Source organism: Mus caroli, chromosome 18, assembly GCF_900094665.2.
Source record: "Mus caroli chromosome 18, CAROLI_EIJ_v1.1, whole genome shotgun sequence".
Classification (NCBI taxonomy): Eukaryota; Metazoa; Chordata; class Mammalia; order Rodentia; family Muridae; genus Mus; species Mus caroli.
Genome location: NC_034587.1, coordinates 54,896,023 through 54,919,371, shown reverse-complemented (window position 1 = coordinate 54,919,371; position 23,349 = coordinate 54,896,023). Strand labels below are relative to the sequence as shown.

At 40.7% G+C, this 23,349-nt stretch overlaps 1 protein-coding gene across 2 annotated transcripts in view; it reads left to right on the top strand.

Moving 5' to 3' along the window:
* Window positions 1-23,349, top strand: part of Fbn2 (fibrillin 2) — a 203,252-nt gene that overhangs the window by 64,332 nt on the left and 115,571 nt on the right. For both annotated transcript variants that reach the window (XM_021150431.1, XM_021150433.1), the window contains exon 8: window positions 21,851-21,976. In XM_021150431.1, coding sequence (XP_021006090.1) covers window positions 21,851-21,976 — 126 coding nt within the window. The remainder of the gene's footprint in view (window positions 1-21,850; window positions 21,977-23,349) is intronic.

Sequence of the window (23,349 nt, the reverse complement as noted above, 5' to 3'; positions counted from 1 at the left end):
AGCCCAGCCCAGCCCAGCCCAGCACAGCACAGCACAGCACAGCACAGCACAGCACAGCACAGCACAGCACAGCACAGCACAGCACAGCACAGCAGGGTCTCCATCAGGCATCTTTCTCCGGAAGAGAACATCACGGTTAAGCTGAGAAGAAGCATGCAGGGAGGGCCCGCTTTCCTCGCCCTGTTGTTGTCTTGAGGTCAACATTTTCCCTTGTACATAAAAGAAACCAGGGGATGGAGTCTGGAAATCAGTTTTGATTATGTTTAAAATGTCCTCTCTTTGCAGATGTTGACGAATGCCAGGCGATTCCAGGACTGTGCCAGGGGGGAAACTGTATCAACACAGTGGGCTCTTTTGAGTGCAGATGCCCTGCTGGTCACAAGCAGAGTGAAACCACACAGAAATGTGAAGGTGAGAGTATGTGGGGTGCAAGCCTGGCGCAGGGGTGCTAGCCTGGTGCGGGGGCATAAACCTGGTGCTGATTTTGAATTTTAAAAAAAGATGCATCTGGAATGGTTAAAACTAATGACCATAATCAAGATTTCTTATCTTAATATGAAAATGAAGGTGTAACCCATAACATTTGGTGTTAGGACCATGTGTTATAGCCTTAAAGGATTTGACCTACACAAAGGCAGGCTGCATCTGATTGGTCTCAATAGCTACAAGGCAGGGAGAGTCGTTTAACCTCTGATAATTTCTTTCATAATGTAGATTTTCATTTCATCTGTGAACTTGTTTGAAGAAGAGTAAATTTTTGTTCTAACTTATCCATGAACAAAGTCTGTATCATTATGAAACTTAAGAAATTTCTAAATGAATGTAGCTTCAAAGATCATGTATATTTAGAATGCCACATATATGTGTGTGTATATGTGTATGCGTATGCGTATATGTATATGTATGCATGCCATGGTATGTCTGGGTAAGGTAGCTTCAGGTGTCTGCCCTCATCTCTCTTATTTGAGACAACTCTCTTGGAACTTCCTATCTCTGCCTTCCCTCTGCAAGGGGTTACAGAAATGCTACCACATTCGCCTTTAGACAGATTTTGAAGATGTGAACGTAGGCCCTCATGCTTCTACAACAGGCCTTTTATCCACTGAGCCACCAGCTAGCCCAAAGGTAGTTTCTAAAGACAGTGCCATATGGATTATTCTAGTTGGTTGTGGAAGAGCAGCCTCATTTACTCTAGTTAAGATTTTTCTTATTCTTTTATAAAAGGCAGTATTTTGTTAGTGTATGCTGATCAATTATAAAGCAGGATGCCTATCTATGTAGACAGGAAAATGGGAAAGTGAGAAATCTAGTATTTAACTGCACAAAGTCAATTGGAGTCTAAGTACCATTAGAAAGTAGGAACTAGTGTGTGGGCATCGTGGCTCACACTAACAAGGTTTCACCACAAGCAACCACAATCCCATGAGTTGTTGGATAACACCAGCCTCTATTTCCTGTGTTCTTCTACTTATGTACAGTCAGTCTGAACTCATCTTTACAGTCTGATGCATTTAATACCATTCCCAGATAATTTCATGTTCCTTACAACATGAAGGTGAGAAGGACGTAGTTGATTATTTTAAGGAACAAATAAGTTTTCTCTGACACTGTTTTTTTTTAATAATATCCAAGTGGTTTGTGCTACTTCAATACAATGTTAATTATCAACCTACTTGCAATGAAAAGGTTCAGAAAAATGCATGCACAGTGAAGGAAAGTGAGTTCTGAATTAGCACAGAAAGTGAATCAAGCATTCAGTGGTCTGCAGAAAAGGTGCTACTATTCCAAAGTCCTCCTAGGTTTTTGGAAGAGTTGATACTTTCGCCTCCCCCCCCCCGCCCCCCCCACTGCTCTCTACTTTTAACTTCTGGAATAAACGGCAAGCTCGATCCAAGCATGAGGGAAGAAAAGCCAGCCTTTGACTGTAGGTGAGAAGGCACAGCCACTGACTGATTCTAGTGGTTGTGACATTTCCATTACACATCAAACAATGAGTTTCTTCTTAGTCGAAAATGGAAGAAGTCTTTTCTCCATCACATTTCATCAAAAGAGCATGCAGAGCCAAGGCAGACCTCGGGGAGAGACAGGGCCGCTCTTTATTTCTGCTCTCCTCCTTCTTTGGGAAGGGGAGCCATTGATATAACATAGGCACCACCCGGAGCCCTGAATCCAGTCATGTCTTGGCTTCCTTCCTGCCCAGGCAGCCAGCTCCATTTAAACATTGCCCAGAGAGAATTATATGATTTAGTATTTGTGATTTGTGGGAATGGAGGAATTGGAACAAGGGCTGATTAAGGCTCGAAATCTAAGGGCTCTGTGAAAGCTTCACTTGTTTATAAAGCCTATTTATTTAGATGTCTTAAACGTAGCTATTATCAATTTTCTTTGGGTAATACTGTTCCTGTATACAAAAGACCAAGCAGTACTTATATAAAATTATTTAATTTAATCTGTATCAAAGTATACCTTGAAATACCAGAGCTGTGGCTATGCCCGACGTCAGGGTTTGAAGCAAACTCATATCTAGTTTAATAATCTGATGGATGTTCTAAATAAGAATGAAACCATGGCAGTTTCTCTTGTCTACCAAAACGTAGGTATTTAACTTTCAGTGTTAAAAAATGTAAAGTGGAATATTAGCTGGTTTATTTTTTGAATCATGCCATTCCTGTTTGTACTGTATGTTGAAGTCCCATGCTTCTGTTCATGTAAAAGAAACCTCTTGCTTTTAAAGTTCTTCTGTCTGCACAAAACTAAGAGAACTGACTCACTGGGGAGATGTTATTCTTACTAGGAAAATGCAACTCAAGGCTGATGATTTGGGTAAGTGTGATGGGACTATTGCTTTCAAATGCTTGAGTAAGATTCCTAAGGACAGAAATTCTTCCTTCTCCACTACTGTCCTCCAGACCTGAGCCCCTGAGCCTTATTTCTAATATACTTGGCAGATTCCTTACCAATAAATGTTGGTGAGCAGGGTCCAAAGTTTATAAAATTGTGGTCGGTTTGACCTGAGTTCATGTCCAAAAACTAGGTAAACTGTGAAACCAGGATAAGGCTGTCTTTGGAAAGAGGAAATTCATCTAAGCAGATTATTTTCTTCATTGGCCCAGCTCTCATTTCTCTTTCAAAGTGCATAATTATTTGTTTGTTTGTTTGTTTGTTCGTGCAGAGACTAGATTTCATCATATAGCCCTGGCTACCTGCAATTCACTATGTAGCCCAGGCTAGCCTTAAACTTGTAGCAATCTTCCTGCCTCCTTTTTTAGAGTCTGGATTCATTGGACTGCACCACCAGGCCCACCTCCATTTAAAACATAATAATTTCATTTTTGTTGAAGGTGCCACTGTAAGTCCAAGAGGGACATTAAATGGGGTGTGCTGGGGCTGGCAGATGGCTCAGTGGTTAAGAGCACTGACCGCTCTTCCGAAGGTCCTGAGTTCAAATCCCAGCAACCCCATGGTGGCTCACAACCATCTGTCATGGGATCTGATGCTCTCTTCTGGTGTGTGTCTGAAGACAGCGATAGTGTACTTACAGATAATAAATAACTAAATCTTTGATTGTGGTGTGTTGCTTTCCTCTCCTGTGTCATTGTCCCTTTATGCTGACCTATTGTTCTGAGGTTAGGGAACCTTTGCTGTCTTTGAAGTTGAAAGATGTCGGTTCCCTTACCAGAACGTCATCCTTCACCACTGTAAAAGGCTTGATCTGCCAAGTTCTATTCGATTACGCATGAATAGCTTATGCTGTAACTCAAGCAGAGGGGAGAGCCCATCTCTTTAAGGTTTGAAACCCATGCCTTGGTGCCTTCAGGGAGGCTGTGTGTGTTATGTAGCTGGTCTGGTATGTTCTGCTGAAGGATCCCTTTCCCCTCTTGGGCTCAATATAGACTACTGCTCAAGTCCTAAATCTCAGCCCAAATCTGGAAGTAGTATACATCTGTATTGTTCACGTGTGTGTAAAGATCATCTCTCCCCTGTCTTTGGTTAGGGGCCCAGTTCCATAAAATTCCTCAAGATGGCAACTGCAACAGTGTCTTATCCTGAGCCAGCTTGCTTCTAAAAATCTAATGTCCTCATTCCATTGGAAATGGTTCTTCAGTGTGTGTGTGTGTGGGGGGGGGGGGAACAATTCCTTTACATCCAAAGAGGAGGTTGGTTCAGCCACTTAACCCACTCAGACATCCATTAATATAAATAAATATCCATGTGGCTTAAATGAAGATGAGGCACTGAGGACTAAGTACCTCTGTGCAACATGACGCTGCACAATTGGGCTGCCCAGCTTTTTCTTTCTGCAAACACATTTTGTCGGTTTGCCCGCCCTGCCCATAAATAGAGACAAGTGGGTACCAGATGTCCTTGCTTGCCTCCTCTCCCTCTCCATGCCTTCTTTAACATACCTAAGCCATGTATTCTGTTTTGGTTGTTGGGTAGGCAGGAAAGCTACATCGAAGTTTTTCCTTCAGTAGCTTTACATGTCAGATGCTTATTTTAAACTATTCTGAAGAGTCTTTGGCCCCAGTCTATTTATATGACATTTTGTCATTTGGGATCTGAAGATACCAAATGTATTTATTTATTCATGCTTGTGAAAACCCCCCAATACATGTTGGCATAGTGTCTTTGCTGCTATTACAATCCTGCTTTAATAAACCCAAGGAGATAAATTATTCATAATAGGATTACAAGTATTTGTTTTTACTCAGATCCCCAAAAGTAAATTAACTTTAAAATAAATAATGAATGCCCCGCCTTATATGAACTGTTCAGTCATGGAGGACGGTTGTTCACAATGGCGGACAACGAAAGCTTGGAGGTCAACAATGCAAAAATAATGAAAACCAACATCTTTTAAATCCTTCGGAAAGTTTAGAACTTTGAGGTTGAAACGGATATATTCTCTCTGTTGAAGAGGGAAGTGGGCAGCGCCATATCCAAACCAATTTCTCGGTCCCATAATAAATAATCCTTAATCCCTCTGTCATCTATTTCACTGTGTTTTAAGTGCCTCTGTTATTTTTCTCATGCCCGAGTCTGCCAGCAGACTATATCTAGCAATAATAATGCCTGATGTTCACCATGAACTTACTATAGCCTTTGGAGCTACTGAGAAAATAAGATAACCCAGTTTACAGAAGTTGTTGTACTAAATTAGCACAAAGGAGCAGGAAAGTGGCTAAAACTAATCTACTTCACAGCTGGAAAAAAAAAAAAAAAAACCTCTGTAGGAGGGTCCTAGGGACTCTCCAGTAACACGAGAAAAGCTGGACATTACTGAGATCCAGCTGGTCCTCGGTCAGGGCTGTCAATCAGACAGCTGGGTGCCATCGAGGCACAGCCCAGTAGAGGATTTTACTCAGCCAAGCCATTCAGCCCTTTCTAGGTTTATGTATTGTGGCAGGACTCTGGAATAGCTATGGGTCAGAACTGATGTCGTTTCACAGTCCAGTCACTGGATATGGAACTTCATGAATGAAAAAGGCACCATCTCTCTGCCCTGACGTTGACAAAGACAGAAAACATGAAACTTGATTCTTCACTCTTCACTTCAGCCTTCATGTTCACAAAAAGTTTTCCCGTGTCATCGATGATGGTAGACATTTGTAACCTGGAGCTCTCTGGCTCCTGGTGAGTCACCATCCCAGATCTTTAGTCAGACTGGGCATCTGAAGCATGTCACACAGCCAGTGTCCGTGTGCTTCTTAGGAAACTGGTTCATAAGACCTACTTCTTTGAGGTGTTTACTTCCTTCTGAAGTGTGTTCTGCCGCCTCCCTGAACCACACATTTGGAGACTCAGATAGTAGGTTCTCTGTCGCATTAAAGATTCATTAAAATGGGATTTATTCTGTGCCACTGCACTGAATTAATCCAGTCACCAGGACTGTAGACTTTAGGAGATCTCGGAAAGCAAGAGTCCAGGGTAAGCAGGTAGAACTGAAATAATTCCCTTGTTCATGGAAGGAGGCAATAGCAGTACTCTAGAGCAGTAGTTCTAAGGTAGGGATGTGTGCAACTGTTCCTATGGAAGAATAAGATGAAAACTTAAGTAGAGAATTAATGGATGTGGTGACAACGGCTTCCATCCCAACACGAGGAGGCAGAGTGAAGTTAGCTCTTCTGAACACAGAAGTATGACAGAAATCTAAAATATTTACTACAGCATTTGTGGTAGCCACTTTCTGGTCTGTGAAACAAATTCCAAAGATTTTTTTTTTCTAATCAGGAAGTGTCTCTGAAAGATTCTCCCCAAAGGCAGAGAGCCCTCAAGCCCTCAAGGACAGTTGTTTATGTTTTCTTGTTTTTATACATCTTTGACTTCTTTGTTACCACATAAGGTGACGTATGTTCTGATGAGATGTAAAGAGTAAGTAGAAGAGGGAGGAAGGAAATGGGGTACAGGAGAGATCTGGTGGAGTCACACATCACTAAAGCACACTGACCAACAGGTGACTGTTGCCCTGATTTCTTTCTTCTTGATTTTCAGGGGCCAAGGATGCAAGTAGCCTGGCCCAAAGACATTCAACAAAGCAAGTCCAGTAAAACAAAGCATGTATAATAAGGAAGGTCACTGGGTACACAATGAATAGTGTTGAGAAACGTGCATATCAAATTTGAAAAGGATTGGACTAGACCATCACACCTTATACCAGTGGTTCTCAACCTTCCTAATGCTGCAACCCTTTAATACAGCTCCTCATGTTGTGGTGACCCTTGACCATAAGATTATTTTCACTGCTACTTCATAACTATAAATTTACTACTATTGTGAATTATAACATTAATGTCTGTGTTTACAGATGGTCTTAGGCAACCCCTGTGAAAGGGACTTTGAATCCCCCAAAAGGGTCACACCTCATAGCTTGAGAATCACTGCCTTATGCCAAGAGTGACCTTTAATATTTGTATCAATGAAGACACATAATATCCAAAGTCATCGTGAAAGTGTTCTTGTGTAGTACTCAGCCAAAGAAGAAATACTCCCTGCCGGGCGTGGTGGCCACACCTTTAATCCCAGCACTCGGGAGGCAGAGGCAGGCGGATTTCTGAGTTCGAGGCCAGCCTGGTCTACAGAGTGAGTTCCAGAGCAGCCAGGACTATACAGAGAAACCCTGTCTCAAAACAACAAAAACAAAACAACAACAACAAAAAAGAAGACAAACTCCAGTGTTTTGTCAACCCTGAATCTATAGAGGAATAGATTAGTAAATTCAACTCTATAAAAAAATATAGTCCATGCCAATAAAAGATGGAAAAAAAGAAACATGAAAGAAAGAAAAAAAAACACACAGATGAAGACAAATATTTCAAAAAATATATAAAAAAATTCTATGAAACAATAAGAACATTTCTAATAAAAAATCAAATATCAAAATATATATAGAAATTCTATGAACCAGAGGACATATCTAATAAAGAAAATATCCAGGGATCCATCCCATAATCAGCCTCCAAATGCTGACACCATTGTATACACTAGCAAGATTTTGCTGAAAGGACCCTGATATAGCTGTCTCTTATGAGACTACGCTGGGGCCTAGCAAACACATAAGTGGATGCTCACAGTCAGCTATTAGATGGATCACAGGGCCCCCAAAGGAGGAGCTAGAGAAAGTACATATAAAATTTGCAAGACCAAGGGGCCTCCCTTCCCAATGATGGCAGACTAGGCCATCTTCTGCTACATATGCAGCTAGAGACACTAGCTTTGGGGGTACTGGTTAGTTCATATTGTTGTTCTACCTATAGGGTTGCAGACTCCTTCAGCTCCTTGGGTACTTTCTCTAGCACCTCCACACAATCCACTTTTATATGTACACAAATAGTGTTTATATCATACAGTAAATATACAGCTGCTTTTTGGAGTGTTGAAGATTGAAAACACGGCCTTGGTCATGCTGAGCATGTGTTCTGATTTGCCTGTGTATCCCCCCAGCTGTGTACCCTACTTTAAAAATTGACCTGTTACAAGATTTTTTAAAATAGAACACAGCTAAGAAAATACAATTAAGAAATGTTCTTTATAGGAATTGTGCATAGTATGCATGTTAGTGAATGAGTGTAGAGACTCCAGTCAGTCCCCTCTTCTTTCTAGAAAGTAAGAAAAGCACAGAGGTAGAGTACCACTCCTGACATCATACTGCCTCAGAGGAATGTAGAACTAAGTTCATTTTCACTTGAGACCATTTATATAGAAGATAAAAATAAATTACTCTTAGATGTATCATTAGAGCGCTGAGGTCAGCCCAGCTTCCTTACATTTCTCACACCGTTTTGCCAAAATGCTCTTTAAAATATCAATGTTTTACATCCCACATGCTAATGAGAACAGGAGTGCACAGTGCTGAATTCCTGAAACGTTGCCAAGTGCAAATGGCTATAGAACATTTAACTTTGGAATTTCCTGACTTTCGTGTTGGTGAAATTTAAGTTTTTATCCAACCTTAAAGGGAGACTTTCCATTCATCATCTCTGTGTTGGGATTTTCAGGAACTTGTGAAAATGGGAGATTGAAACAAACAAAAAAAATGACCAAGAGTCTGCTGGAATATGGTTGTGGAGCTGAGTGCTTGCTAAGCGGGAGTTTGATCCCCAAAACTGGGAGTAGAAATAAAAACCAAGAAAGATGTCAGAAGATTTAATAGGACTCCCTGCTCTTAGAGGCACTGTCTTACAGATGAGTAGTTTTCGATCTGTTGAATCTTCAGCATTTTACAGTAATAAATAATAATTGGTTCAATTTATCCTGAAGTCCATGTTCTAAATGTAGTATTGTTTCCGATGTGTCTTAAGTTTGGATTAACAAAGGGTAACAAAATATTCTCTTCCCCCCCCCAAAAAAAATGATTGTGCAGTTAACCATTGTTGGTAAATGGCTGTGTTTTCCAGGTGACCCATTTTGGAATGTAGATCAAAAACTAAAGCTCATGTTGTTTGACTATGTTATCAGTAGCCTTTATTTTGAAGTGGAAATAGTTTCCAGAATGTTGTCACAATGGTATAAAATATCATGGTGGCATTGTCCCTTGCTGCCAATACTTCATGCCTAGGTTACTCCAAATTAGTGTCTAGGAAGATGCAGCAATGACTTCAGGCCAGTGGGGAACCATTTATGTTATTGCTCAATAGTAGCCTTTTAAAGAGAAAATTATTGTGAACATAAAACTGTGAAAAATTCTACTAGCATCCATGTAAGCTAATTTACAAAGACCATTTCAAATGTACTTTCCTAGACTGACAGCAATAGAACAGGGGGATCAAGAAACTAGATAGATAGATGATAGATAGATAGATAGATAGATAGATAGATAGATAGATAGATAGATAGATAGATAGGGATTCTTTGCTGATACATAGACACAGATTTATAGAGACTGGTTAATCTATTAGTAGATAGATGATAGAGATACAGATATGTAGATCCATAAATAGATAGTGATAGGTAGATAGTTGATAGATGATAGATACATTGGATGGATAGATAGATAGATAGATAGATAGATAGATAGATAGATAGATAGATACTGCATCATAGCCTTGCAGTGACATAGGACACTGATGTGAAGCTATAGACTACGGCCCTTTCCACACAGCCCCTGGTGTTCGCCACCATCCTGGAAGAATGTCATTCCCTTCCATTTTTTCCATGGCTGCTATCACTCTCCTGATTTTCACATAGACTTTTGGAATTGTTGATAGTCATTCTCTACTTTCTCCCTTCTCTGCTTACCTTCCAGGCTCCTTTGTTCCTCACATACTCATGCCAGACACAGGTACACAGTTCCTTAGATAAATCACTCTGGCCGAGTCTTGTGCGTGTGCTTTCCCTCCACCTCAGTTACTGTTGGCCTGCTTATCTTGGTGCTCCCCTCTCAGGGTCCCCTGGGGAATCTCTGTTGGCCCATTCTCTCTGAGTTCTCCTTCTGCCAGGCACTATTCAAGTTGTCATACTGTCACACCATCTTGTCCTCAGGTCTAGTACTGTTCTTTGGGTCACCAGTGCTAGCTTCCAGAGTCCTTGGTTTGGGCTCAGCTCATCCCTTTGATATGCTATTTCTGGTCAAGGGAAATGTTTATCTTGTATTCTGAAACCAGCCATATCGTTTCTCTTTGGTCGTCAGATATTTTTCTGTTAAGTGTTGTGTGCTTGGAATCAAGGCAAGGAAGCAGAGTGGAAATCAAGATCTGCATGTGTAACTATTAGCTCAGGTGATGTCTAAGCACACTGGGGTTTTCTGACATCTGCCCTCTATGTCCCTCCATCAAGAAAATGGGAAGTATCCGGGGTGAACTTTTTAAAGCCTCACATTTTCACCACATCCTCATTTTCTGTCACTATTGTGTTTGGTTAGATGTCTTCCAAATTTTCCAAATAAAGTTTTTCTCACTCCTCATGTAACCCCATTCTCTATGCAGCTTTGAACTCCTGCCTCCACTAGCCATTAATTCAAGCTGCTGATATCACACAACTCAAGCCATCCAAAAGGCTACAATACTCTCCTGGCTGTCTCTCAGTCACCTCTCACCACCCTGTGTCCTGTAGACTTCCTTCTGTAGAGAGATTGTTCTCAAGCTGCCCCCGGCTCATGGTTGTCTTTCCTTTTGTGACATTGTGTTAGTTCTCTCCAGGACCTGGTAGCATTTTCATTAGTGCATGTGACTCAACCATCATAGGAGCTGAACATTCAACAGTCGTCAAAAGTGAAGTCAGAGATGCTGTCTCGTGCTCAAACTCTTGTCTCCTGTCAGTAATGCTTTAAAACACAGACTCTGGCAGAAGCAGAGCAAAAGCTTCAATTTTCAATTAAGGAAGCTGGAAAGATGAAGAAGGTTCCTGTAGCAGCAGGGGACTTGAAATGGTTATGGCTGAGCTGTTGAGCTCTCTTTACAGCCTTTGGTGTAGGACTTAGGCAGAACCTCTTTTTTTCTTCTTGCTTCTACTGTGATCTCCTCTCTGTGTTATAACTTCCACCCTAATGATTGTATCTATCCTGATGGCCTCATCCTCCTAGACTCTTGACTGACTTTCCAAAGTTTAACTGTTTCCCTGTAACTAGAGTCAATGAAGAGACCATTGGTTTCCCCCTCAAAGCCGTTCTGTCTTGCTTTACTGGTTTGTTAATTCTAGCTCAGTAATGAAACTGGCTGTGCCTTCCTCTTGCCCTTCCTTCTCACGTTCACGGTATTCTTGACATGAGCAATTGCTTTCTCCCTGAGTCTTGATCTCATTGGCTGAAGCTTGGCGACCTTTACTGCCCCATCTGCATTATTAACTCTGTCCTGCCTTACTTATTAGCACCTGTAGTCTTCTTCATCAGCACTGAACCTTGGGTGAGCCTCCACCTCACTTTCCAAGATCCAGTTGCCCCATCTTTGCTCTGAAACAGGGACAGCAAAGTGTTCTAGGTCTTTCTCTTTACCTTTTCCCTTTATCTTCTAAATAAATGACCTCAACTCACAGGAAAGCTCATTCCTCACTCAATGGGTTTCCTTCATCATTTGGATCTCACTATTTCTTACCTGGAAAACATTTCACTTCCTCTTCCTCTATAGGCAAAGGCTATGCAATAGTCTTTAAGGTCCTTTATCAGATACTGTGACTTCCAGGTATTCATTCTGAGTGTCAAAACTGAGCTGAATAGGAAATTCTGCTATAACATGGTGTTGTATTTCAGGGTGAGCAGGCATCTTACGCTTCATTTTATATCCATCTTCTTAGCAAATTGAAAATTCCTGGTAGTTACAGACCATGCATAATTGGTTCTTGGTATGTGACAAATCAAAGGCTTTGAATCAGCAGTAACTTCCTGAATTTGTAAATGAACAGCATGCATCTAATCGATACTTCATTGTTTAAAGAATTAGAAGGATTTTTAAAAGTATTATTTTAATTATTTTTTTATTCCAATCATATTGCTTGAAATATTTTGCCTTTTAAGGAAAATCAGTGTCAAGAAGCTAAAGAGTCTGTGTTTGTTTAAACTCCCATCTCCTCCAACCTTTTCTACAAAACATTGATGATGTATTGATAACTAAAGCTAATATCTATGAATTAGAGCTGAAGGTTCAACAATGATCATTTAGAAAAGGTTTACCTGCTTTTCCTTCCTTTCTGTATGTGTTTACTGTATGGGGGGAAAACTCACAAGATTCTAGAGATTGTATTTTTCAAATGACTCATAAATACATTTTATATAAGAGAAAATAATCTTCTGCTAGCTGGCTGGCTGATCTTGAGAAATTAATGTTTTCATTTTTTATTATTATAGTAACAATGTAATGAGTAACATTTCATCCTAAATAGATAAATTTAGAAAGCTTGATTTTATATAGAATGGCATGAAAAAAAATATCAAAGACTTCACAAAGATCAAGTAAGAATCCTGGTAGAATTTCTCTTAGCAGGGCAGGAATTCAATTGGCAAAAATGTTGATTTGGGGGAAATTTCATTTGTTTAAAATCTGGACATAAGAAAATGAGGTCCTCTGTAAAAATGACTATGGTTCATTGTCAGTAGCAGAGCTTCGTCCACAGATGAGCAGCTATTTATCAGTATCAGTTAAAATCTGTCCTAAGAATTGGCTCAGCATCTTTAAATGAATCCACGTAGAATGTCAGAGTAGATTAAAGATTACTATCTTCACAAAAGATGCAGGGAAAACATGAAAAACAATGGAAGCTGAACTTCCTAGTGTCACTTCCTAGTGTTACTTCCTAGTGCCACTTCCTAGTGCCACTTCCTGTTCAGAAAATGTACACATTATCAATTTCTTGAAATGGCTTTCGCCACCCTGATCACGTGCGTCTGTGTAAAACTACAGCTCATATCTTCCTAAATAATAAAAGAATGTTTCTCCAACATCAGGAATACAACAGAGTCTGCTGCCACCATGTCTGTTCAGTTGTAGTGGAGACTGTAGCCAGGGCAATTAGGTAAGAAAAGGAGTAAAAAGAGTGACCTAGAATAGCAGAAGAAAACTGCAACAGTCTCTCCTTGACTTCAAGATATGAATCTCAGCTGTCCCAGTGGATGCCTGAAACTGTAGTTAGTATTTGTCTATTTCTGTTTCTCTGATTGTCTAGATAGCTATCTCTTTACATATACTTATATAGTGCTTTCCATTCATATATATGTGAATACATGTATTCATGCATACATATCTGTAGTAAAGTTTAACTTACACATGAGACATGTTAACTAGGTGTGGTACTCACATTAGCACAATATTAAGATCCTTATGGGATTCTTGAAAACAGGAAACATCAAGGGGGCAAGGCAGGAGAATGTATATGGTGCAGGTGTGCTCAGTAATGGAGTGTTTGAATCCTAAGTAAGACACAGGGTTTTATCCCTCCACTCAAAATGAACACAATGGTCTCTTTTCCATTTAGTATTCTAGATGGAGCATGACTAACTGAAATCAGAGAACATTGAGTCATGGATAAGAGGGGTGTTGTGAACAGGCTATATCAGATATATAGGTACATGTGCATATGCCTTTCCACAGTGTCAGAACATATTGAATAACAATGTATTTACGAAGTACAGAGGTTTCAACGGCAACAATCTGCCTAATTATCCACTGTCCTCACTAATCTGGTTGAGATGAACAGGTTCCTTTATTCCAGTTTTAGTTACTGATTTTAACTCTTATATTAGAGCTCATATACCCCCACACACACACACAATCTGTGTGTGTGTGTGTGTGTGTGTGTGTGTGTGTGTGTGTGTGTGTTTATCTATTTGTCTCTCTGTGTGTATGTTTTTATATGGGATACAAAATGGATAAAAGGATAGAAAGACTACAGAAGGGTTTTCAGAGATTTCAGAAGTAGGCTGATAAAAATGCAGAGTCTAGATTGACATGATAACAAACCTAAACCAGCTACAGGTAAAAAGGCAAGGCCTGTTTACTAACCGCAATGAACAGACGTTTGGGCAGCAGGACCAGAGGAGTACACAGAAGGATGAGCAGAAGGCATCTGAGTAAGTTGCATCAACAATAAGGATTAGCTGAGGAATAGAAGGAGTACTCTGCATGTTGACCCTTGAGGAACACACATGACGACAGGTCAGTGGTTGAAGGGGTCATTGACATCGCCTTATTGGTGGATGTCTACCTCTTCATGGGGTCCATGTGAGACAGTTTAATGAATTCCTCTCATGAGTCTACTATACCAGATAAATTCTTGACCCTGGAATTCTTGATATGGTTTTAGTATGTTCATGTGTCCCTGAAGTCTCCATGTATCATGATATGTTAATAAGATGGCAGAAATAAGTCATATATCAGTTCTGCACTGTGTGGGTGATGCTGGATAAGTGGTGGTGTGCGTGAACATACTCAGGCTCACAGTGATTTCCCATCCTCAGGTTGTAGTCAGAAGCTGCTTGTGAGATGGAGTGTTTTAGGATACGGAAAAAACTGAAATCCACCATTTACATCATGAAGAGTTTAGTGCAGGACACAGTCTGATCTCCACAAGGCGAGTAGTGTGTCTGTATTGTGGATGGTATGCTGAGCAGCTAAGATACCACCCAAATGCAATGAGATCTCCGCTAACAAGCCTGCAGGATACTCTAAAATGATCTTAGAGCTGGTAAACTGGTTCATCATTGCCGTAGCTCAATATCAATATACAAAGTGTGTTTTGTAGACATTGACAGTGAGCATTCTGAAATTGAAATTAAGAGAATCCCATTAATAATAAGATCAAAAGGAATGAAATGCTTTGAAATAAATTTAAAAGTAATCAAAAATTAGCACACTGAAAACTATAAATATTGTTGAAGTAAATTAAAGTCTAAATAAATGGAAATGCATGCTACTTTTATAAATCGGAAGGCTTAATATTTGCCAAAGTGTAAGGAGAAGACAAAGAGCACACTGGGAATGAAACTACAAAGCCCATGCCAGTGACACAGCTCCTCCAAGAAGACCACGCCTCCTAATCCTTCCCAAGCAGTAGGCTACTCTCATTCATAGCATCACAAAAATGTCATTTTTTTTTTGAATAGGCAAAGGAATTAAATACAGTTTCTACAAAGAAGATACACAAAAGACCTAGAAGCACAAAATGAAAATATCAACAGGATATTAGGGCACAGCAAACCACACTGCAGTTTGATAGCACTCCACCCCTATTTTAAAAATAACCCCCCAAATACCTTCAACAAACAAACAAGAGCGAATAATAAGTGTGGCTAAAGCAATGAGAAATTGAGGTGCTCATACACTGTTGGTGGGACTGTAAAGTATCACTGCCACTTTGAAGAGAGTTGGTCTTCACAACTCCTTAGACTTCAGGTTGGTGGCAGGTTTGTGTCCACTGGCACCCAAAGGTGAGCCACCCAGATATTTATCCACAGTAGGTGATAAGCTGCATGCTGTATTTGGTGACCCCACGGAAGAAAACACACCACAGCATGGAGCAGCTTTGCAAATGTCAAGCTGCGTGGAAGCATCCTGTCATGAGAGACCACATACTTCATGGTCTCCTTTGCATGGACTGGACAGAACAGCCCATTGGGTAACAACAGAGTCTAGATTCATGCTTTCCTGGGGCTTATGGGAGGCTGTGGAGAGAGTGATTAACAATGGACTGGAATTAGTTGTAGCTGTGGGGGTGGGGGCAGTGAAGGTGTCATAAAATTGGGTTGGTGTGATGGTTGTGCAATCCTGCACTATATTTAAAAAACACACAGTAGAATTTAGTGAGCTGAGTGTGTGAACTGTTCAGTAAAGGGGCTGCTTCTCAGTTAAGCCGCCCACGCACGACACAACTCAGACCCGTCCATAGACGTTGCGCTCTCAAAAGGAGGAGAAAGCATGCATGAGTTTGCATTTGCAATTCACACCAGCGTTCCCTATTCTGACTTAAAAAAAAACACATCAATTGACTGTACGTCACATCCCAGCTCACAGATTTACCTACTATACACTAACATACATTAAGAAGTAGAAATTTAATATATAACAAAAACAATTATATATCAAAAAAGTTTTGCAGATTGTACCTAGTATGTACAGGCTGTTGGCACCAGTGGGAAGGAACTATTCTTATAGTATTTTTATAAACGAAATCACTTATTTTATTCCAATTAATTTTTCTGGAGCAGGTGTTGATAGGGGATGGGGAGAAGGTTGAAAATGCTGTGTCCCTGTGTCCCTCTCCACTCACTAAGTTAGCACCATATCCTGCTAGGAGTAGATCCTGCTAGGAGTAGGACTTACGAGAACATGAGGTTCTGTGGCTTGTCGATCAGAAAGCTATCAGACGGTTCTCTTTAGACCCTGTTTTGTTTTCCCAAAGCCCCATGTTCAGATTCATCAACTCCCCATACACTCTGATGTTTCTCTTACTTTACCTCCTGTTTCCTGGGCTCTTCCTCTGTCTCTGTCCTCTTATATATTAGCCTCTTCTCCCTAGACTTCCCTCTCCTCTCTTCATGAATTTTCCTCTAGGTATGGATGGTTTGCACAGCTGCTTCTTTAAATTCATCTCTGTTTCTCTTTTTTAAACTCCCATCCACTGATACACCTAATATGAGTTGTCTACTTTATAAACCATATAAGTATGTGTTCGGGAACTTAGCCCTCAGCTGAACTCCATACACAGAATTTGAGTTACATAGCTCATTGGTCTACTTCCCTAACACTAGACTCTCCTTTGGTGTGGCTCTCCCTTCCCCATATCCTGTTCCCTCTTAATCATTCTGCACCATCTATCTGTCAATCAAGGTTGATGTCTAACACATCTTCTCAGTGACAAAGTTCTGTCCTTTTGTCCTGTTTCCTTCTTGACTTGTTTTCTTCTTCCTCAAGCCTAGCTTAGGGCATCCTGCAATATTGTTCCTTCAGGTAGCACTCTTGGTTTATTTAAAATCTTTCTTAGAAAGTAGACTGGTCCTTTGGAATAAAAGGCAATGTTCTACATGTGATGCTCCAGGATTTGGCACGTGTCTTCCTAATTGTGCAATGTACCCCAAACTTTCTCAGCCATCCATGCTCATGCAAGTCCCAGTCGTCAACAGGACAGTGTTTCAGACTCACCCACGCTTTTCTACTTCCTGTTACGTATGCGTCTAAACTTAGTCGCGTTGAGAACTCCAGGCTTATGCTGGTGAAGACACCTCTCAGACTAAGGACTTATTCAGGTATTGCTTGTGAGACAATCTGAGATGTTAGGATGTAAGGAAAGATTGGTGGGGACTTTCTTGGAGAGCTTTTCTTCCTCTTAAGAGGGCAGAGACCCTGGAGAGACAACCAGTGTTTTACTGCATGGCCTAGTCAAATGTCCAGTTATGCTTGCGCTAGCCCTCTTAACCCCACTAAGGAAACCAGATGCAAGATACTGTCGGAGAACAGAAAGGGTGTCACGGGATGTTCAGGTCTGTAACTAACTGCCCAAGCTTCCCTATTTTCCAAAAACTTTCCAGGATACTGAATTTGATAAAGGAAAATGGGGTATTACCAGTTTAGCCAAGCCAGGCGAAGAATTTAGTTTTTCTCTGTACCATGCCTGTATCCGTTCATAGAACCTTAGAATTCATAGTAAAGTAACACAGGGAGCAGACTCTTTGAACAGCTGGGTCTATAACAGTTTAATCTGCACTTTCGTGGAACACAGGAGAAAGATCTTCTTGACCCTATCCATTCTCAGAATGGCATCTTGATTCTTCTATCTTTTTACAAGGTTAATGTGGTGGTAGAACATGGGCCCAGGTGTCTTGTGACCCTAACAGGAGACACTGGTCTAACCAATCCTGAGGTCCATGGTACCTGGACTTTCAGCCCAATGCTGTTAAACATCTGGCTTGGGTTTAGATCTGTCTTCCTGAGATCTGAAAACTAAAGCTCCCAACTCACTTGCTTTAAAAGCTCAAAATAGTCAAGATGTGGGGCAAGCATAATAAATGTGCAGAATGGCCTTACCTTAACCCTTGAATAGATCTGCCACCTTCAAACACACTTGCTTATACAAACATCGGTGTGTGAGGTTTATTTTATAGGCCTTCTTCCAAATCTGGTTATCATATAGAGTCCTGAAGAAATGACTTATAAGACAACTAAGTTCAGATAGCCCACTGGTCATAAATGCTAATGCTAAATTTTATTTGATAAATACATAATAGGCATTATTATACTGAAATGTACAATGTCTGGACCATTATTATGTTTCTGTGCTTGCTTGCTTGCTTGCTTGCTTGCTTGCTTTTCTTGTTTTCGGCGATCTCTATAATTCTTAAAACTTGGGGAGTAATTTGTTTAAGATAAGTTTTAAAAATTCATCTTTTTTTCAGAACCCCCAAACTCAAACAGAATGTGTATAGCATAAATCTATTTTTTAACTTTATCTTTTAAGGTTTCTATCTCATTCTAAACACACAGAGATCTTTCAGTGACTATTTTAACAAAAAACCTCAAAATTGAATGTCAGAGGATGCTGGTTAGGTTTTCTTTATTTTTGTTTTAATCAAGTTAACAAATAACTAGAGCCAACCAGGAAGACGATAATTTGTTTGAGGAATTGCCATCAACAGATTGGACCATGGGCATGTCTGCGAGGCATTTTCTTAATTGATGGATGTGAGAGAGTTCAGCCCCCTGTGAGTGCTGCTATCCTTGGGCAGGTATTTTAGGTAGTAGAAAAGGGCACACTGAATAAGCCAGTAAATACAGTTCCTCTGCATGGACTATGTGTATTGGTGACCAACTCTGTGTCACCAACAATGCATTGATCTTACCCTAAGGACAGGAAAGCGTTTCCTGCCAGGAGTCATCCAACCAAGAGCAATTACAGACTCGGATTCTCTACTTCACACTCCCTGAGTCTTCTGTCTCCTGTCGCTTTGCTATATGAGTCTGAATCCTTGCCTGTCTCTGTACCTGTGTCTGTCCAGATGTCTGTCTGTTTTTATCTGTGTGTCTGTCTCTCCCAGAGGGCTTTGCTTTGTCTATATTGAACTGTACAGGAAGCATCGCGTGGGGAAGGAGTAGGATACTTTACAGAAACCTTTAATGGAACTTTACAAGGGATTAAGTCACTGGCTCCAATTGATCCCAACTGACCCAGATAGCAAGCATTATTGTTTATCAACCAATATCTATAAATGATTGCTTTCCATCTTTCTGCTTTATTTTAGGAAATTATTCACAGCTTCTGTATTTGCTGATTTCAGCAAATGATGCACAAGCATTATTTGGGTCAGGGCATGGAAGAATACATTACTCAAGCTTAGGTTGTAAAATCATTAGGTTATTTATATGAGATTGTAAAAGTTGTTTACATGAGAAAGCCAAGGCAAGTAAGAATGACTGTTCCATTGTTCCCTTAAAAGCAGGTTAGACAAACTACCTGAGTAGATGTAAATAGCCATCTTAAATCTGAAGGGACCTCGATGTGAGGTCCAGCAAAGGTTTCAGTCTCTTAGAATATAAGAAATATTTTTGTAATATTGCATTAACACCCCCCCCCAACATGACGTCAGCTTCAGTTCCTGTCTCCGTGTTCCTTCTTTGAGTTCCTGTCTTGGTTTGCCTCAATAATGGAATGTATGTGGCTGTAAGAAGCAACAAACAATTTCTTTTCTTTGTTTTTGGTCAGTGTTTTATTGCAACAGAAATATTGTATTTGTCTATATCCTAGATAGTTCTTCCAAAAATGCCTTCCCTCAAATGTCAAGCATCATTCATTTTTGGGTTTTGGATAAAATCATACTTTGTGAGGAAATGCATGTACATGAAAATTAGTGTTCAAATGAACGACATGAGATCTTATAATTTCGTTTATCCTAAACTACACAAACCCTTGAATTTGTTGGCATTTTTGGACAATGGAGAGAATACAGGATTTGGCCTGCCCTTTGTGCTGCCTGCTTCGCATCACTCCATTCTCAGTTTTGTCACCTTGAGAGGTGATTTATCACAGTACTTGTTGATTGCAGTCTCTCTGCACCTGCTTCATCTCCATGCCCCTCTCCATTGTCTGAAAGCATGGAGCAGGAAGATGGCAGCACGGGATGCAACAGGTCCTAATTTGCACACATGGTTTCATTTTGTTGGATGAAGGCTGATGGGAAGGCTAGTACCACATTACACATTTGCTCCTTGTTTGTGCAGGCAATTCATGTTAGGATTCTGATCTCTTGGGGGATTGGTAGGTGTGGATTTGTGCCCCTGTCCTTCAGCAGTTATTGAATCTCAGATGAAAATAGTATTGTAGATGATGTCTGACGTTAGCCTTCTTTTTGAAGAACATATGGAGGAGATAGCAAAACCCCACGGTTGCTTCTTGATGCAATCATTTAGCCTGGCGATTTGTCAGAATAAATGGGTAAAGAGTAAATGAGGGGACCCATGGAGGAATACCATAAGGAGACGGCTAACTTTGTGTGCTATTATTTAAAACTTTGAATCATGTGTTTCTAATACTTCCTATTTCATAGTTTTAATTATTTTCTGGTCGAGAGTTCCATACTCGTATATGATGTCTTTGGTCAAATATTCACACGTTCTCCCCTCCAGTTCTTTCTCTTCCTCCCCATTTCTCCCCCAACTGCTCTGTTTTCAAGCCCACTGAGTCCACATTGTACTGCCTGCATGTGTATGGGTGTAAGGACTCTTTATTCCTGAGTAGCCTCTCAGGGACCAAATCCCTAAGAAAACCATCTCTCCCTTCTCTGGCCAACAGCTAGCTCCTCAACTAAGGGCAGGATATATGGTCCAGCTTCCTTCTCCATATGGAGTTTTGGCTAGCTTCATCTTGTGCATGTTGTCACAGGCCCTGGAAGTTCACGTGAACTCTCTGTGTACTGCCATGCTCAGGACATACTGTTTCACCATGGAAGTTCACCACCCTTTAAGATATTTCTACTCCTGTAGCGATCTCTGAGGCTTAGGGGACGGAGCAGAAGTGGGGGGGGGGAGGCGTAATTATGGAGTTTAACCATGTTCCCTTGCATTTATAATTAAAACGCAATTATTTCCCCTGTCTTTTAAATTGAGACATTCTGAAAGAATGTATACAACACAAGAGGACAAGAACATAAAAGAAACAAAACGTTCCCATTTACTTTGATTTTTGAGTAATTATGTTTATGACTTTTATAATTGCTTCCTCTATTCATTGGTCTTTACTACACCAGTTGCTCTGCAAACAATGCTAACAATTGGGTATCCCTGGCTGGGTTTCTCCCAGTGGCTCATTTCCTTTTGTAAAAGGGATTAGCCTTCAGCTCCCAGTGCTCCTAATTGAGGTTTTGTTTGACTTTCCACCTCTCTCCCTCTCCCTCATGGGATTAAAAGAGAAGTACAGGGAAGCTTAGAGAAATGCTCCGGTTTCCCCACTTTAGGGACAATTTAAGAAAAAATCACGTGCACCTACCAAAAGCACACCCTACAGCCAAATAGGAAAAAAAAAAATAATATGATACCATTCGTTGGTTCCAATGATTATTGTAAAACTTAGCTATATGTTTGTATTTAATTATTCCATATTTAAGAGGTGATTGTATATGTGTTTTCTGAAGGGCCCTGGTAGGATAATTCCCTCATTGATATAGAACAGAAACTACAACTTTGACATCTTTACTTATTTGCAATTTAAGCTGCATTTGAGTGGAAAGGGCTGTATAGAGTTCTGCTTGAGTTGGCCTTGTTTGGCTGCTCTGGGAGGATGCTGTCAACTCAGTTCCCAGAGATATGTGCGAGAAATTCCTCAGGGCCTGAAAGAAGACTATCTTCAGGGTTATATGATCCACCTAATCAGCCGCGAGTGCTCTCAGAGTTTGGAAATCCTTTTGTTTAACGAAGGCCTTTCTCAATTATCTTCTCTTGATTAGACATTGATGAGTGCAGTGTGATTCCTGGGGTCTGTGAGACTGGCGACTGTTCCAACACCGTGGGAAGCTATTTTTGTCTCTGTCCCCGTGGCTTCGTAACCTCAACAGATGGCTCGCGTTGCATTGGTAAGCCTTGTGTTTTGAAGGTACAGTATGCGGCTTCTTTATAATGACAGAACAGGTATGAGGATGGTAATGATTATAAAACCATTGGGCGAACGGATGAAAGGGTTGCTCTAAGGCCTTAATAGTATTTAGCATCTCGGACGGATTGATAGACCAGATACTGTTCGTTCAGTCTTTGCTTTCAGGAACCAGCTGGCTTAGTTTTATGTTGTCAGGATCACTTTTTTGGAAGAAAGACTTGCTCAAGATGTAATTGTTGCCCAGCATTGCAGGCACAGAGCACAAGAAAGATGTAAAATCTGTTAGGGAGCCGGAATATAGTAATTTATATTCTGGTGCTAGGAACCATGAACCCAGACAGCATCTGTTTACTTAAAGCTTATTCTGGTAAAAATGCTTATTATAAAGAAGGAATTGGCGCCCCTAATTTTGTGTTTCAAGTGTATTCAAATTAAAACCAAATATACTTACAAGGTCTGCTCTGTTTAGAGAGATGAAGCTTGGTACTTCGCAGACGTGATGTAGGTTATCCATCAGGCAACATACTTTGGGTTTCTGTCTTGTGAGCCCAGAGATAATGAAATGCCCTTTGATGTACAAGCATGGTAGAGTTAGCTACCTTTATATTTCTCGCCTTGAGCGTTCAGCCTGGTTAGTTCCAAAACCGAACTGATAATAGCTACAAATAGATGGAGAAATAAGTACAGTGACTATAGCAGCACTGGAGATTTATGTATGATGAGTTAGAGAAAGTAGCCTAGTGTCTAAAGAATAGAGCTCCATGGTCCAGTGAAGGGAAGAAGTGGGGTACAGAGCTCTCCCTGAGTCTGGCAGTCAGTGTTATCAGTACCTCCCTGAGGGATCTATGGACCCTAGTGATGGGGCCAAACGAACCAGTTCATGAGCTGAGAGTACAGAGTTAAGGCGATAAACTGAAAAGCTCATACCAGCAGTCAACAGCTTATGGCTTGAACCTCTTTGATAAATGCACTTATCTACTGGGCACTAAGCTAGCCTCGGCCATCCATCAGCAAGAATGAAAGGTGTATATACTCCCATTGCAGGGCCATGTTGTCCTCACATAGTATAAATAACAGGATGGGCATATCAGATATAGGAGTCTCGTTTGGCTAGTGACAACTTTGTGTCCTTTGGCCTCCTGATGGACAAGATGATATGGGGCTGAGTTAGGGTCCTGCATATGCCATACATTGACCACTGAAGCTGAGTTCTGGGCCTCCAGAAATCCCCTTCATCTCAGAGGAAACATTCTATCCCTGGGGCCAGAGGGAGGGTGCCCTAAAATAGGAAAGTGGAAAATGACTCCCAGGAATTAGAAAGCCAGTGCTAAAACTAAGTAAACAGCCTGATTT